The 14,181-nt window shown below is 42.7% G+C and overlaps 1 protein-coding gene across 1 annotated transcript in view; it reads left to right on the top strand.

The window, feature by feature from the left end:
• The first annotated feature begins 4,095 nt into the window (after positions 1–4,095).
• Positions 4,096–14,181, top strand: part of MSH2 (mutS homolog 2) — a 110,865-nt gene continuing 100,779 nt past the window's right edge. The window contains exons 1-2 of the mRNA XM_075863200.1: positions 4,096–4,348; positions 7,728–7,882. Coding sequence (XP_075719315.1) covers positions 4,141–4,348; positions 7,728–7,882 — 363 coding nt within the window. The 5' untranslated portion in view covers positions 4,096–4,140. The remainder of the gene's footprint in view (positions 4,349–7,727; positions 7,883–14,181) is intronic.

Genomic DNA, 14,181 nt, shown 5'->3' with positions numbered 1-14,181 from the left:
GTATCTCTAGAGTAAAAATTGTTTTGACTATTAAATTATGTTGCACAAAACACCACCTGAAAAAATGCCATTTAAAGGTTTACATAGCCTTTAAGACAACCACCCAGAATTGCAGTGACTATGGTCTAGTGGAGTGGTTCAAAGAAGATGGCCAGCATGCAAAAAATTATGGCCCTGAATATTAGTCACAGGAGATCTGGTCTAGATAAAGGGTGCTTCTTTGGAGAGGTTTCACCACCATAAATGCCTGATATGGGGAGGAGGGGGAAGCTTTGTATTTCAACTTTGGAGACAAAGCTCAAATTGGTGAAGACCGGCTGAGATCTGACCTGGTCCCTTATTAAGATTGTTCGGTGGCGGTTACTTGTCTAGGTAAGGGTCCATTCACACTCTGAGTTTGAAACACCATCGCAGTAAGGGTATGTGCACACACAATCAAATGTCTGAAAATACGGAGCTGCTTTCAAGAGAACTGCTCCTGATTTTCAGAAGTTTTTTTTTTTTTTTTTTTTTTTTTTAATCAAACTTTTTTTATTTTAGGGGTTTTTCTGGTCCATGAAAAACTGCTCCCAAGAAGTGACATGCACTTTTTCTCGGGCGTCTTTTTAAGTGCTGTTTTTGGAAAAATGTAAAAAAAAAAACAAAGCCCCGTCGGAAAAGAATGCTGTATTTCCCATTGATATCAGTGGGCAGATGTTTGGATGCGTTCTGCTTTTGTTTTTTGAGGCTTAAACGCCCCAAAATACACCGGAGAGCACTCCATGTGAACATACCCTTAGGATGCATGCATTTTTCAGATGTGGTTTTCAATACAGTTAGAACCACCTCAACGTGTGAATGGATCCTTAAGATGCCTGTAAACAATACGACAGAGTTGTGGTACAAGTGAAGCATATTAAAATAACGGGGCAGATTTTACTGGTGTCCTGAGCCAAATTTTGACACCCCTTTGTTTGCACCTCAGACGCTAGTGTCTGATAAAGGGGTTTGGCAGGGCAGAAACTGGCCAAAAATAAGCAGAATTGGTTGTATGAGGAAGAGATCGGTCTAAATGGATAATTGAAACAGAACGGTTAAACTCTCTAAGGGCTTGTTCACATCAACGTTCGCTTTCCGGTCCGGGGTTCCGTCGGATTTTTCCGTCGGGTGAACCCTGCAACGGAAAGTGAAACCACAGCTTCAGTTTGTCACCATTGATCTCAATGGTGACGGAAACATCGCTAATGGTTTACGGTTTTCCGACAATCAATAGCGCAGTCTACTCCGCTATTGATTCCGGTGTTAAAACGGAAACCTGCCGGAATGGTGACGAACGGAAACCATCAGCGATGTTTTTGTCACCATTGATATCAATGGTGACTGAAACGGAAGCTGTGGTTTCACTTTCCGTTGCGCGATTCACCAGACGGAACCCCGGAACGGAAAGCGAACGGTGATGTGAACAGGCCCGAAGGCGTTCACACAATGCAGTTTTTGATTTTTCAAGCCAACCGAAATGGAACATAAACCGAAGACCATAAAGAAAAGTCCTTATAGGTCTGCTCTCCTATATCCAATTTTGGTTTTATTTTAAAAGATGCCCACTCAGCCTGCGCTGTGTGAACCTAGCCTAAGGCCTTGTTCACAAATTGCAATTCTTTTTTTTTTTTTTACAGAGGCATGTGATCCCAGCCTAAGGCGCCATTTGGGCATTCCGTCTGAGCTTTCCGTCAGCGGAACCCTGACTGAATCAAACGGAAACCGTAGTTTTCAGTTTGCAACACCATTGATTTCAATGGTGACTGATCCGGTGCAAATGGTTTCAGTTTGGCTCCGTTGTGCAAGGGTTCCGTCGTTTTGACGGAATGACTAATGCAGTCGACTACGCTATTGATTCCGTCAAAGCGACAGAACCCTTGCACAACAAAGACCAACTGAAACCATTTGCATTAAATCCGTTACCATTGAAATCAATGGTGATGCAAACAAAGCTATGGTTTCCGTTTGTGGGTTCCTCTGATGGAAAGCTCGGACGGAACCCATGAACGAAGTCCCAACGCAGATGTGAACGATGCCTTAAGGTGTATTTCTGAGTTGTTTTTGTGGGTTGTGCTTGCAAATAGCATGACAAATAATGACTCCTGTAAGGACACCCTAAGGCCTCCCCTCCACACACGGTATAGATACTGCAGAATTTCCATCTGGTAAGGGTCTGTTCACATCGGTGTTGGTTTCCGTTCATGGGTTCCGTTGCAGCTTTCAGTCGGAGGAACCCATGAGTGAAATCCATAGCTTCCATTTGCATTACCATTGATTTCAATGGTAATGCTTCCGTTTAAAATAGTTTCAGCTTGTCTCCGCTCCGTAAGGTTTACGTTTTTAGCAGAAACAATGTAGTCAGCCCATGAACGGAAACGAACACTGATGTGAACAGACCCGAAGTCTGCAGCATTTATGCGGGATAAATTGACGTGCTGTAGATTGATCCGCACCACAGGTCCATTTCTACACGTTTTCTGCAGCGTGTGGATGACATTTGTTCATATCATCAACTTTGATACTACTGTAATATGTTGCGGAATTTTCACAGCAAATACGCAAACGTATGCAGGAGACTAAAGGGTTCGTTCACACACTGGAGATTTTGTTACAGAAATTTCTGCAACTTAACATCAGTTCCATTAATTTTAATGGAACTTGCAGAAAACCATACACGTACTGCAGGCACAAGCCCATTCAAATGAATAGAAGTGATTTTAAGTCGCAGAAATTTCTGCAATAAAATCTGGTGCATGTAAATCCACCTTTAGGCCACTTTCACACGGCAGTAATTTGAGAGCCAAGACCCGGAGTGGGTCCAAAACACATAAGGGGAACAAATCGGCACAACTAGATTTTTGAGTCTCAAGAGGCTATGTACACCTTTTGAAATGGGGGGGGGTCAAAAGTTTGCTACGGAGCATAGTCTTTCCTAGTCACAGCCCCTGACGTGCAGTATAAATGTTGTTTTTTTTTGCGGGAGTCTACTACGTTATTCCATCCTCCAATAAAAAGGTATACTGACAAATACCAATGTACGTCGGCCGGTTCACATCAGCGTTCACTTTCCGTTCAGGGGTTCCGTCTGAGGTTTCCGTCGGGTGAACCCCTCAACGGAAAGTCAAAGGGAAGCCTTAGCTTCCGTTTGCATTACCATTGATATCGATGGTGACGGAAACATTGCTAATGGTTTCCGTTTGTCACCATTCCGGCAGGTTTCAGTTTTTTTGCCCTTTCTGTTCAAGGGTTCCGTCTGAGATTTCCGTCGTGGAACCCCGCAATGTAAAGTCAAACGGAACGTCGACTGCGCTATTGATTGTCGAAAAAACGGAAACCATTAGCAGTGTTTCCGTCACCATTGGTATCAATGGAGATGCAAACGGAAGCTGTGGTTTCCGTTTGCCTTTCCGTTGCGGGGTTCCACGACGGAAACCCCTCAACGGAAAGCGAACGCCGATATGAACCGGCCCTCAATAGCGCAGCCGACTGCGCTATTGATTCCGTCGAATAAACGGAAACCTACAGGAATGGTGACTAAAAACTGACTCCGACCGTCTCCATCACCATTGATTTAGGGGAGCCGGTGCCCCTGGTTTCCGTTTGTCTCTTTTGTGCACCGGATCAGTCGTTTTGCCTGAAGCAATAGTCGACTACGCTACTGCTTCCGGCAAAACGACGGGTCCGGTCCACAAAAGAGGCAAACGGAAACCAGGGGCACCGGCTCCATCACCATTAAAATCAATGGTGATGGAGACGGAAACGAGAGAGGAGAAAGAGAGAAAGAGAGAAAGAGAGAAAGAGAGAAAGAGAGAAAGAGAGAAAGAGAGAAAGAGAGAAAGAGAGAAAGAGAGAAAGAGAGAAAGAGAGAAAGAGAGAAAGAGAGAAAGAGAGAAAGAGAGAAAGAGAGAAAGAGAGAAAGAGAGAAAGAGAGAAAGAGAGAAAGAGAGAAAGAGACTTTAGCTTATAGACACTGGCAGGTGCCCTCGTCCAAGATGGCACCCACAGCATCTATGTGCGTGTACTTTGCGCGGATAGTAATGACGCCGTGTCCGTGCGACGTGGCGCCTCCTACTGCATTTCAATCTGTGTTGCTGCTGTACTGTGTTGGCGGGAGATTCCAGCATGGCCGTTCAGCCTAAAGAGAAGCTGTCTATGGACAGCGGGGCGGAGAGCGGCTTTCTCAGCTTCTACTACACAATGCCGGAAAAGCCGGACACCACAGTGCGAGTGTTTGACAGGAACGATTACTACACGGTGCACGGCAGCGATGCGATATTTGCTGCCAAGGAAGTGTTCAAGACCAATGGTGTTATCAAGTACCTGGGATCAGGTGGAGACAAGTCTTATATTTGCTTCTTATAGTGTGTACGCGGCTTTCCATTGCACAAAGCTGATCACCCCCCTCCCCCCCACCTCCTGTCTTTTCACTTTGTGCCACCATTCGCTTTCATCTTGGCATACAAAGAGTTAAACAGTAGTTTTCAGAGCTGGAGTGCGGTACAGTATCAGTACTGACTACAGAGCCGGTGTCTATTGAGCTGTATACCATGCTGTATATGGTGGTGTGTATTTACCCGCGGTCCTTACAACTTTTTTTATACCATGTCTTATATAAACGTCCCACTATAATATGTCTGTGTAAAGCCCCGTCCAGCGCCTGTAGGACTTGGCTTCCTTCACATCTGCGTCAGGGTTCCATTGGAGCTTTCCGTCAGAACGGAAACCTGACTGAAACAAATGGCAACCATAGTGACGGATCCGGTGCAAATGGTTTCCGTTTGTCACCGTTGTGTAAGGGTTCCGTTGTTCTGACGGAATGAATAGCGCGGTCGACTATGGTGTTCCGTCAATATGTCGGAACCTTTAAAGAGCGGAGACGAACAGAAACCATTTGCACCGGATCAGTCACCATTGAAATCAATGGTGATGCAAACGGAAAGCTACGGTTTCCGTTTGTCAGGGTTCCGTTCATGGGTTCACCTGACGGAAAGCTCAGACGGAACCCGTGAACGAAGTCCTGACGCAGATGTGAAAACAGTGATGCAAACGGAAACCTATGGTTGTCAGTCAGGGTTCTGTCATAAGCCGCTGTTTAGTAATACGTCACTCAGACTCGGCCTATAAGAGAAAACGTATGACGCACGGTATTCTTTTTTTTTTTTTTTTTGCGTGTATGCCTATACATTAGACAGCACTACTGTACAATTAAGAAAAAAAACGTATACTGACATACCTGCCCAGCAGATGGTAAATCAGGGCCTATGGATAAGTTCGGCGTATGTGCTGGGAGATTCCTGGTGTATACGCCTAAGGCCGGCCGCGGACAGCCGACCACATTTACGGGCCCTGCTCCCATATAAAGTATGGGATACCACTTAGAAGACAATTCTAGGTTACATAAAAATGATTTTTCACCCACTTCCACCAGGTATTGCTGGTTTAATAAGTGAAATGCTGGTGACAGGTTCCCTTTAACCCCTTCTCGCCCCTTGACCTACTATTAGGTCATAAGTGCGTAGTTTGCGCTATAAGACCTAATAATACGTCACGGGTCATACGCCCATTCTGATCCCCCTCCCGCCACATACGGGAGATGTGACGACTGCTGTCTCATACAGCAGTTGCCGCAGCTCCTTCAGCAGGGACCGATCGCAGTGGTCTCCGCTGATTAACCCCTTAGAAGCCGCTTTCAATAGCGATCGTCGCTTCTTAGGGGTTAAAACACCATCGACGTCCCGGAGTAGGCGGGTGCCGATGGTTGCTCTGGCAACCGGAGGCCTAACAATTGCCTCCAGCTATGCCATCTACCAAAGCCTTGTGTGGCCTGACAAAGTCAGGACCCACTGTGCTTGCTGCAGTGAGTATCTGACGCATGTAGTTCAGGGTATTAGAATTGAGATCACGGCCTCCTACCCTCAAGTCCCCTAGTGGGACTAAAAATAAAAAAAATAAGTTTGAGTAATGAAAGTAAAAATCCCCCTTTTCCCTCATCAGTCCTTTTATTATTAAAATAAATAAACGATACATAATTGGAATAGTCGCGTTAGTAACGGGCTGAATTACAAAAATATTTTGTTAGTTATCCTGCGCGGTGAACACCGTAAAAGAAAATAATAAACCGTACCAGAATCACAATTTTTTTGGTCACTTCACCTCCCAAAAAAATTGAATAAAAAGTGATCTAAAAAATCGCATGTACCTAAAATTGGTTCTGATCTAAACTACAGTTCGTTTTACGCAAAAAATAAGTCCTCACACGGCATTCTTGATGGAAAAATAAAAAAGTTATGGCTCTGAATAAGGCAACACAAAAAGTAGATTATTTTTTATAAAATTAATTTTATTGTGCAAACGCCATAAGACCTAAAAAAAAAACATAAACATCTGGTACCGCCGTAATCGTATCGCCCCGCAGAATAAAGTGACTGTCACTTATAGCGCTGTAAAAAATTTTGTAATAAAAAACTATAGTATCATTGCTGTTTTTTAGTGACCACGCCTCTTATAAAATAGAATAAAAACTGATCAAAAAGTTGCATGCACCCCATGAAAACTACAATGAATTCCTCAAGGGGTCTAGTTTCCAAAATGGGGTCACTTTTAAGGGGTTTCCCTGTACTGGTACCTCAGAAGCTCTGCAAATGCGACATGGTGCCCAAAAACCAATCCAGCAAAATCTACAGGCCAAATAGCGCTCCTTCGATTCTGAGCCCTGGCGTTTGTCCAACCAGCAGTTTATGACCACATATGGGGCATGGACATAATCGGGAGAAACTGCTTTTCAAATGTTGGGGTGCTTTTTCTCCTTTATTCCTTGTCAAAATTTAAAATTTGTATCTTTTATCGGAAAAATTAGATTTTCAATTTCACAGCCTAATTCTACAAAATGCAGCAAAAAAACCTGTGGGGTCTAAACGCCCACCAAACCCCTCGATAAGTTCCTTGAGGCGTGTAGTTTTCCAATTAGGGTCACTTTTGGGGGGTCTCCGCTGTTTTGGCATCACAAGACCCCTTCAAACCTGACATGGTGCATATAATATATTCTAATAAAAAGGAGGCCTCAAAATCCACTAGGTGCGCCTTTGCTTCTGAGGCCGGTGTTTCAGTCCATTACCGCACTAGGGCCACGTGGGATATTTCTAAAAACTGCAGAATCTGGGCAATACGTATCACACTTGCTGTCACTTACTCATCCATCAACGTTACTGAAGTGTCTTGAGAGTGAATAGACGTCGCTTCCAGCCAGGACTCGATGTCTATTGACATTCCCGACACTTCGGTAACGTTTGTGTGGGAATTAATTACCGCAAGCGTGATCTCGCGAGTTCACTATGTGCTGAGTACATGAATGGAGAGAAGTGTATGACGCTGATTGGTCACTGATTGGTCAGCATCATATACTTCTCTCCACAACGCCCACATGGTCGAAAGCTAAAAAACGCGTTTTTTTCTTACCATATATGAAAGTTTAAAACTTCGACTGGAAACACAAAAAACAAGCCCTTATGTGGCTATGTCGACAGAAAAATGAAAAAAAAAAACTTATGGCTCTTGGAAGGCGGAGTTGAAAAGACGGAAAAAAAACCGGTGTTATGGTGCCAATTAGTTAAAAACATACAAAAATAGAATTTCTCAGAAGAAAATGTTGACTTGCTGCGGTCTGATAGGAGGGTGGTATGTAATGTATACTGTTATTTCTATAATTTCAGGAAGCAAGAAATTGGAGAGCGTGGTGCTCAGTAAGATGAACTTTGAATCCGTAGTGAGGGATCTTCTTCTTGTTCGTCAGTATCGCGTAGAAGTTTATAAAAACAAGTCTGGAGGGAAATCCTCAAAGGACAATGACTGGCATCTGGCTTTTAAGGTACGGACTTCATGTTTTCACATTAAGGATATCAGCGGGGTCTGTACATTTTACCTGGTAATATCCTGTTCTTATTACAGTTCTCATCTTTCTGTAGTTATAACCTGCTCTGCAGACTTGTACATTTCATGTATTGACCCTCATTGAGTGAGTTTATGCGTCCTGAGATCTGACTCCACAGCAGCGGAGAGGTTGGTGCGCTCACTTTTACCTGATCATAGTGTGAGGTAATTATTGGGATGTAGTAACTTTTAGGATTGTGAGTAAGCTCCAACCTCGCTCCTCCATGTGAGCCCCCAATTGCTGCCAGTTCTGCAAGATGGTAGAAGACGGGTCTACATATACTCCTTTTATGGCTCGTTGAGGTCTCTGAGAATATTGTTAGGGCTTGTTATACGGGTGAAATCTTTCTTTTTAACCCCTTGACATCCAACGTATGGGTACTTTGGAGCGTTAAGTGGACACCGATCGCTGCGATTAGTCGGTCAGTTCATACCGGCCAATCGTGGCTTTTTGCGGCTATGTACTGCAGGGCACAGTGATACGGTGGGGATTGGTGCTGTCTAGGACGGCACCAATCCCTGCCATGTGCTTGTGAGGCAGTGATGATGGTGCCACTCTCTCGATCGCTACCATTGATCGGTCTGCATAGATCGACCAATCATAGCTATGGCGGGCGTTTCAAACACCCTGCACCAGCTCTTCCCACCTCATTCCGGTTAGGAACAGTGAGCAGAGCTGGGGTGATAGTCTGTGAACCGAATACTTACCCTTGCTGAGGCCTTCTGTGCTGCGATCGTCCTCTTCTGCATCTTTCTGTGTGATCATTATGATCAACTGTGCTGTTTTTTTTTTGTTTTTTTTGCAGCACTAGTGATTCCTAAATTTCCCTTTCCAAGTCCCCCCGTGGGTGTGCGCCCTGCACCCCTTGAGCGCTGATCAGTGACCACCATCACCGATCGGCATCTGTACTCGTTTTTTGGCCTATTTTTACTGCACCATCTTTTTGTGTGCGCCCTGTGGCCACTGAGTGCTGCGTCTATAATCCACCTCGGTGGTAATTTGTTGGCGCAAGTTTTTTTGGGCCTTTTTTAATATATAAAACAAAAAAGTAAAATAAAATATAGTTAGGTGTAGCTAGTACCTGCATAGGTAGGACGTTAGGGTAGCGGTAGTTTAGGGGTAGCTAGTACCTGCATAGGTAGGACGTTAGGGTAGCGGTAGTTTAGGGGTAGCTAGTACCTGCATAGGTAGGACGTTAGGGTAGCGGTAGTTTAGGGGTAGCTAGTACCTGCATAGGTAGGACGTTAGGGTAGCGGTAGTTTAGGGGTAGCTAGTACCTGCATAGGTAGGACGTTAGGGTAGCGGTAGTTTAGGGGTAGCTAGTACCTGCATAGGTAGGACGTTAGGGTAGCGGTAGTTTAGGGGTAGCTAGTACCTGCATAGGTAGGACGTTAGGGTAGCGGTAGTTTAGGGGTAGCTAGTACCTGCATAGGTAGGACGTTAGGGTAGCGGTAGTTTAGGGGTAGCTAGTACCTGCATAGGTAGGACGTTAGGGTAGCGGTAGTTTAGGGGTAGCTAGTACCTGCATAGGTAGGGCGTTAGGGTAGCGGACGTATTGGTTAGTGTCCGTTTTATAATTAAAAAAAATTACGTAGCGCTCTAGGTAGTTTTAGCTATACAATTTTTCTAAGGTTAGTGTCAATTTACTGTAGTGTATTTCTTATATTACAGTTTTTTCTAAAATATAGTGTTACGTTTAGCGCCTGGTTACTGTAGCTTTATAGTTTAAATTTACTGCAGTATAATTTTTATACTACTTTTTTTTAGCACTAATATATAGATTTACAGATTTAGCGACAGTTAGTGACGGACATATTTTTTTAAATTTTTTTACTGAAGTTCATTCACTAAATACATAGCGTAGCTATAGTGCGATGAGAAATACAAGGGTGTGGTACAAAAAGGTGGCCGTACAGATGGCTTTGTATAACGCTTACGTGCTATCCAAATGTGCAGGCCGGACAGGGACATTCCTTAATTTTCAGGAGAAGATTATCAAGGTGCTTGTGTTTGAAAGCGAGGGCGCCCGTATTGTACCAGGGCAACACTTTGCCGGTATCGTTCCCCAAACTGCAAAGAAGGGAAGATCCCAAAAAAGGTGCAGAGTGTGTAGCAAAAGGGGGATTTGAAGGGACACCACTTATCAGTGCGACACCTGGCCTGTGCATAAAGGATTGCTTCAAGGCTTACCACACATCTATGAACCGTTAATTTTGTTATTTATGTACCCTTTTATTATACTCTGATTTTGCTTTTCACAATTTACACACGCCCCCACATTATTTACTGAAATACCATTAAATATGGCCTAATTCAAAGAAATTCAGACAAAAAACCTGTGGGGTCAAAATGCTAATTATACCCTTAGATAAGTTCCTTGAGGGGTGTAGTTTCCAAAATGGGGTCACTTGTGGGGGATTTCCACTGTTTTGGCACCACAAGAGCCCTTCAAACCTGACATGGTGCCTAAAATATATTCCAATAAAAAGGAGGCCCAAAATCCTCTAGGTGCTCCTTTTGATTCTGAGGCGGGTGCTTCAGTCCAGAAGCACACTAGGACCACATGTTCGATATTTTTTTAAAACAGCAGAACCTGGGCAATAAATATTGAGTTGCATTTCTCTGGTAAAACCTGTTAAAGAAAAAAATGGATTAAAACAGATTTTCTGCAAAAAAAATGACATTTGTAAATTTCACCTCCACTTTGCTGTAATTCCTGTGAAGCACCTAAAGGGTTAATACATTTTCTAAAAGCTGTTAATATTTTGAGGGCTGCCATTTTTAAAATGGGATGATTTATGGGGGTTTCTAATATATAAGGCCCTCTAAGTCACTTTAGAACTGAACTGGTCTCTATAAAAATAGCCTTTTGAAATTTTCTTGAAAATGTGAGAAATTGCTGCTAAAGTTCAAAGCCTTGTAATGTCTTCGAAAAATAAAAATGTTCAAAAAACGATGCCAACATAAAGTAGACATATGGGAAATGTTAATTAGTAAGTATTTTGTGTGGTATTACTATCTGTCTTATAAGCAGATACATTCAAATTTAGAAAAATGCAAATTTGTAAACATTTTCTGTAAATGTTGTTTTTCCACAAATAAACACAATGTATCGACCAAATTTTACCACTAACTTAAAGTCCAATGTGTCACGAGAAAACTGTCTCAGAATCGCTTGGATAGGTAAAAGCATTCCGGAGTTATTACCACATAAAGTGACACATGTCAGATTTGAAAAAAAAATGGCCTGGTCCATAAGGCGAAAACAGGCTGTGTCCTCAAGGGGTTAATTTGGTTTGTATTTACACTCTGAGGTTATCCGCCAAGTGCACTTGTGTCCTCTGCAATGGATTGTGGTTCATTATAGTAAAATCTATTGCAACAACCGAAACATTAATCACAATCCGGAATACGGACGAATAAGTGGAAATAAAGCGTGGAGGCAGCACTCCATTACAGTGAATAAAATGTTTACTCCCCATACTCTTCAATATAACGGAGTTCTGCCTCTACTTTCAATTTTTATGTATTGATTGGGGCCCTTGAAGGCGAACACCTAGGGAATTTTCCTATCTGGTGCTGCTGGATTTGAACCGTATTAACCAGTAATATGGATATATATTTTTTAATTTGCGTAACTAGATGCGTTGCATTATTTGCTTTGTACTGATCCTGGTACAGCCGGTTATAGTCTAGAGCTGCATTCACAATTCTGCTTCTTGCTATTCTAAACAGTTGACCATCTTGATCAATGTCGCTCCCCCAAAGGCCATGGTCAAACGGCACAGATTTGCGCATTAGCCCCTAGTCAATGAAGCTAATCCGCAGCTTTTCAGCGCAGAATCCATTTAATTAATGAAAATGCTGTTCCAGCCCAGCTTCTTTCACTGCACAATCACACTGTGCTGTGGATCATGCTGGGCTGGAACAATGAGAAGTGTATGACGCTGATTGGTCACTGATTGGTCAGCCTCATACACTCCTCTGTATAACACCCAGTTGGTAAAAAGTAAAAACACGCCCAGTTGTCCATTAACCCCTTCAGGACCAAGCTCATTTTGGCCTTCAGGACCAGACCCATTTTTTCAAATCTGACATATTTCACTTTATGTGGTAATAACTCGAACGCTTTTACCTATCAAAGCGATTCTGAGATTGTTTTCTCGTGACACATTGGACTTTATGATAGTGGAAAAATGTGGTCGATAAATTCAATATTTACCAGTGAAAAACACCAAAATTTGGTGAAAAATTGCAAAAATTAGCATTTTTCTAAATGTAAATGTATCTGCTTGTAAGACAGGCATTTATACCACACAAAATTGTTGCTAATTAACATCCCCCATATGTCTACTTTAGATTGGCATCGTTTTTTGAACATCCTTTTATTTTTCTAGGACGTTACAAGGCTTAGAACTTTAGCAGCAATTTCTCACATTTTCAAGAAAATTTCAAAAGGCTATTTTTACAGGGGCCAGTTCAGTTGTGAAGCGGCTTTTAGGGCCTTATATATTAGAAACCGCCAAAAAGTCACCACATTTTAAAATCTTCACCCCTCAAAGTATTCAAAACAGCATTTAGAAAGTTTCTTAACCCTTTAAACGTTTCACAGGAATTAAAGCAACGTAGAGGTGAAATTTTCAAATTTCAGTTTTTTTTGCAGAAATTCATTTTTATTCTATTTTTTTTGTAACACAGAAGTTTTTACCAGAGAAACGCAACTCAATATTTATTGCCCAGATTCTGCAGTTTTTAGAAATATCCCACATGTGGCCCTAGTGTGGTAATGGAATGAAGCACCGGCCTCAGAAGCGAAGGAGCACCCAGTGGATTTTGGGCCTCCTTTTTATTAGAAAATATTTTAGGCACCATGTCAGGTTTGAAGGGCTCTTTCGGTGCCAAAACAGTGGAAATCCACCAAAAGTGACCCCATTTTGGAAACTACACCCCTTGAGGAAATTATCTAGGGGTATAGTGAGCATTTTGACCCCGCAGGTTTTTTGCAGAAATTATTGGAAGTAGGCCGAGAAAATGAAAATCGTCATTCTTTCACAGATTATGTAGGTTTAGCTAATTTTTTCTAATTTCCACGAGGACTAAAGGAGAAAAAGCACCACAACATTTGTAAAGCAATTTCTCCCGAGTAAAACAATACCCCACATGTGGTTATAAACGGATGTTTGGACAAACGGCGGAGCTTAGAAGGGAAAGAGCGCAATTTGGCTTTTGGAGCTCAAATTTAGCAGGAATGGTTTGCGCAGGCCATGTCGCATTTTGCAAACCCCTGAGGTACCAAAACAGTGAAAACGCCAAAAAAGTGACTCCATTGAGAAAACTACACCCCTTGAGGAATCCATCTAGGGGTGTAGTGAGCATTTTGCCCCCACAGGTGTTTCATAGATTTTATTAGAATTGGGCAGTGAAAATAAAAAAAATCCTTTTTCTTCAATAAGACGTAGCTTTAGCTCCAAATTTTAATTTTCTCAACAAATAAAGGAAAAAAAGAACCCCAACGCTTGTAAAGCAACTTCTCTGGAGTACGGCAATACCCCACACGTGGTCGTAAAATGCTGTTTGGGCACACGGCAGGGCTCAGAAGGGAAGGAGCGCCATTTGCTTTTGGTGTACAGATTTTGCTGCATTTGGTTTCTGGTCGCTATGTTGCATTTGCAAAGTCCCTGTGGGACCAAAACAGGTTATCCCCCCCCAGAAGTGACCCCATTTTGGAAACAACACCCTCAAGGTATTCACCTAGGGGTGTAGTGAGCATGTTAACCCCACAGGTGTTTTGCAGAAATTCGTGTGCACACGATGTGGGAGAATGAAAATGGGAATTTTTCCTTAGATACGCCAATATGTGGTGCCCGGCTTGTGCCACCATAACAAGACAGCTCTCAATTATTATGCGGTGTTTCCCTGTTTTAGAATCACCCTACATGTGGCCCTAATCTTTTGCCTGGACATTCGACAGGGCTCAGGAGTGAAAGAGTACCATGTAAAATTGAGGCCTAATTTGGCGACTTATAAAGTATTGGTTCACAATTGCAGAGGCTTTGATGTGAAATAATAAAAGAAACCCCTGAGAAGTGACCCCATTTTGGAAACTGCACCCCTCAAGGCATTTATTAAGAGGTGTAGTGAGCATTTTCACCCCACGTGTCTTTTCCATAAATGATTGCGCTGCGGAAGGTACAAATTAAAATGTTTCCCTTGATATGCCAATTCAGTGTCAAATA

This window comes from Rhinoderma darwinii, chromosome 4 (genome assembly GCF_050947455.1).
Source record: "Rhinoderma darwinii isolate aRhiDar2 chromosome 4, aRhiDar2.hap1, whole genome shotgun sequence".
Taxonomy (NCBI): Eukaryota; Metazoa; Chordata; class Amphibia; order Anura; family Rhinodermatidae; genus Rhinoderma; species Rhinoderma darwinii.
The sequence above is the reverse complement of the archived record's forward strand: the minus strand, read 5'-3'. Positions and strand labels throughout refer to the sequence as shown.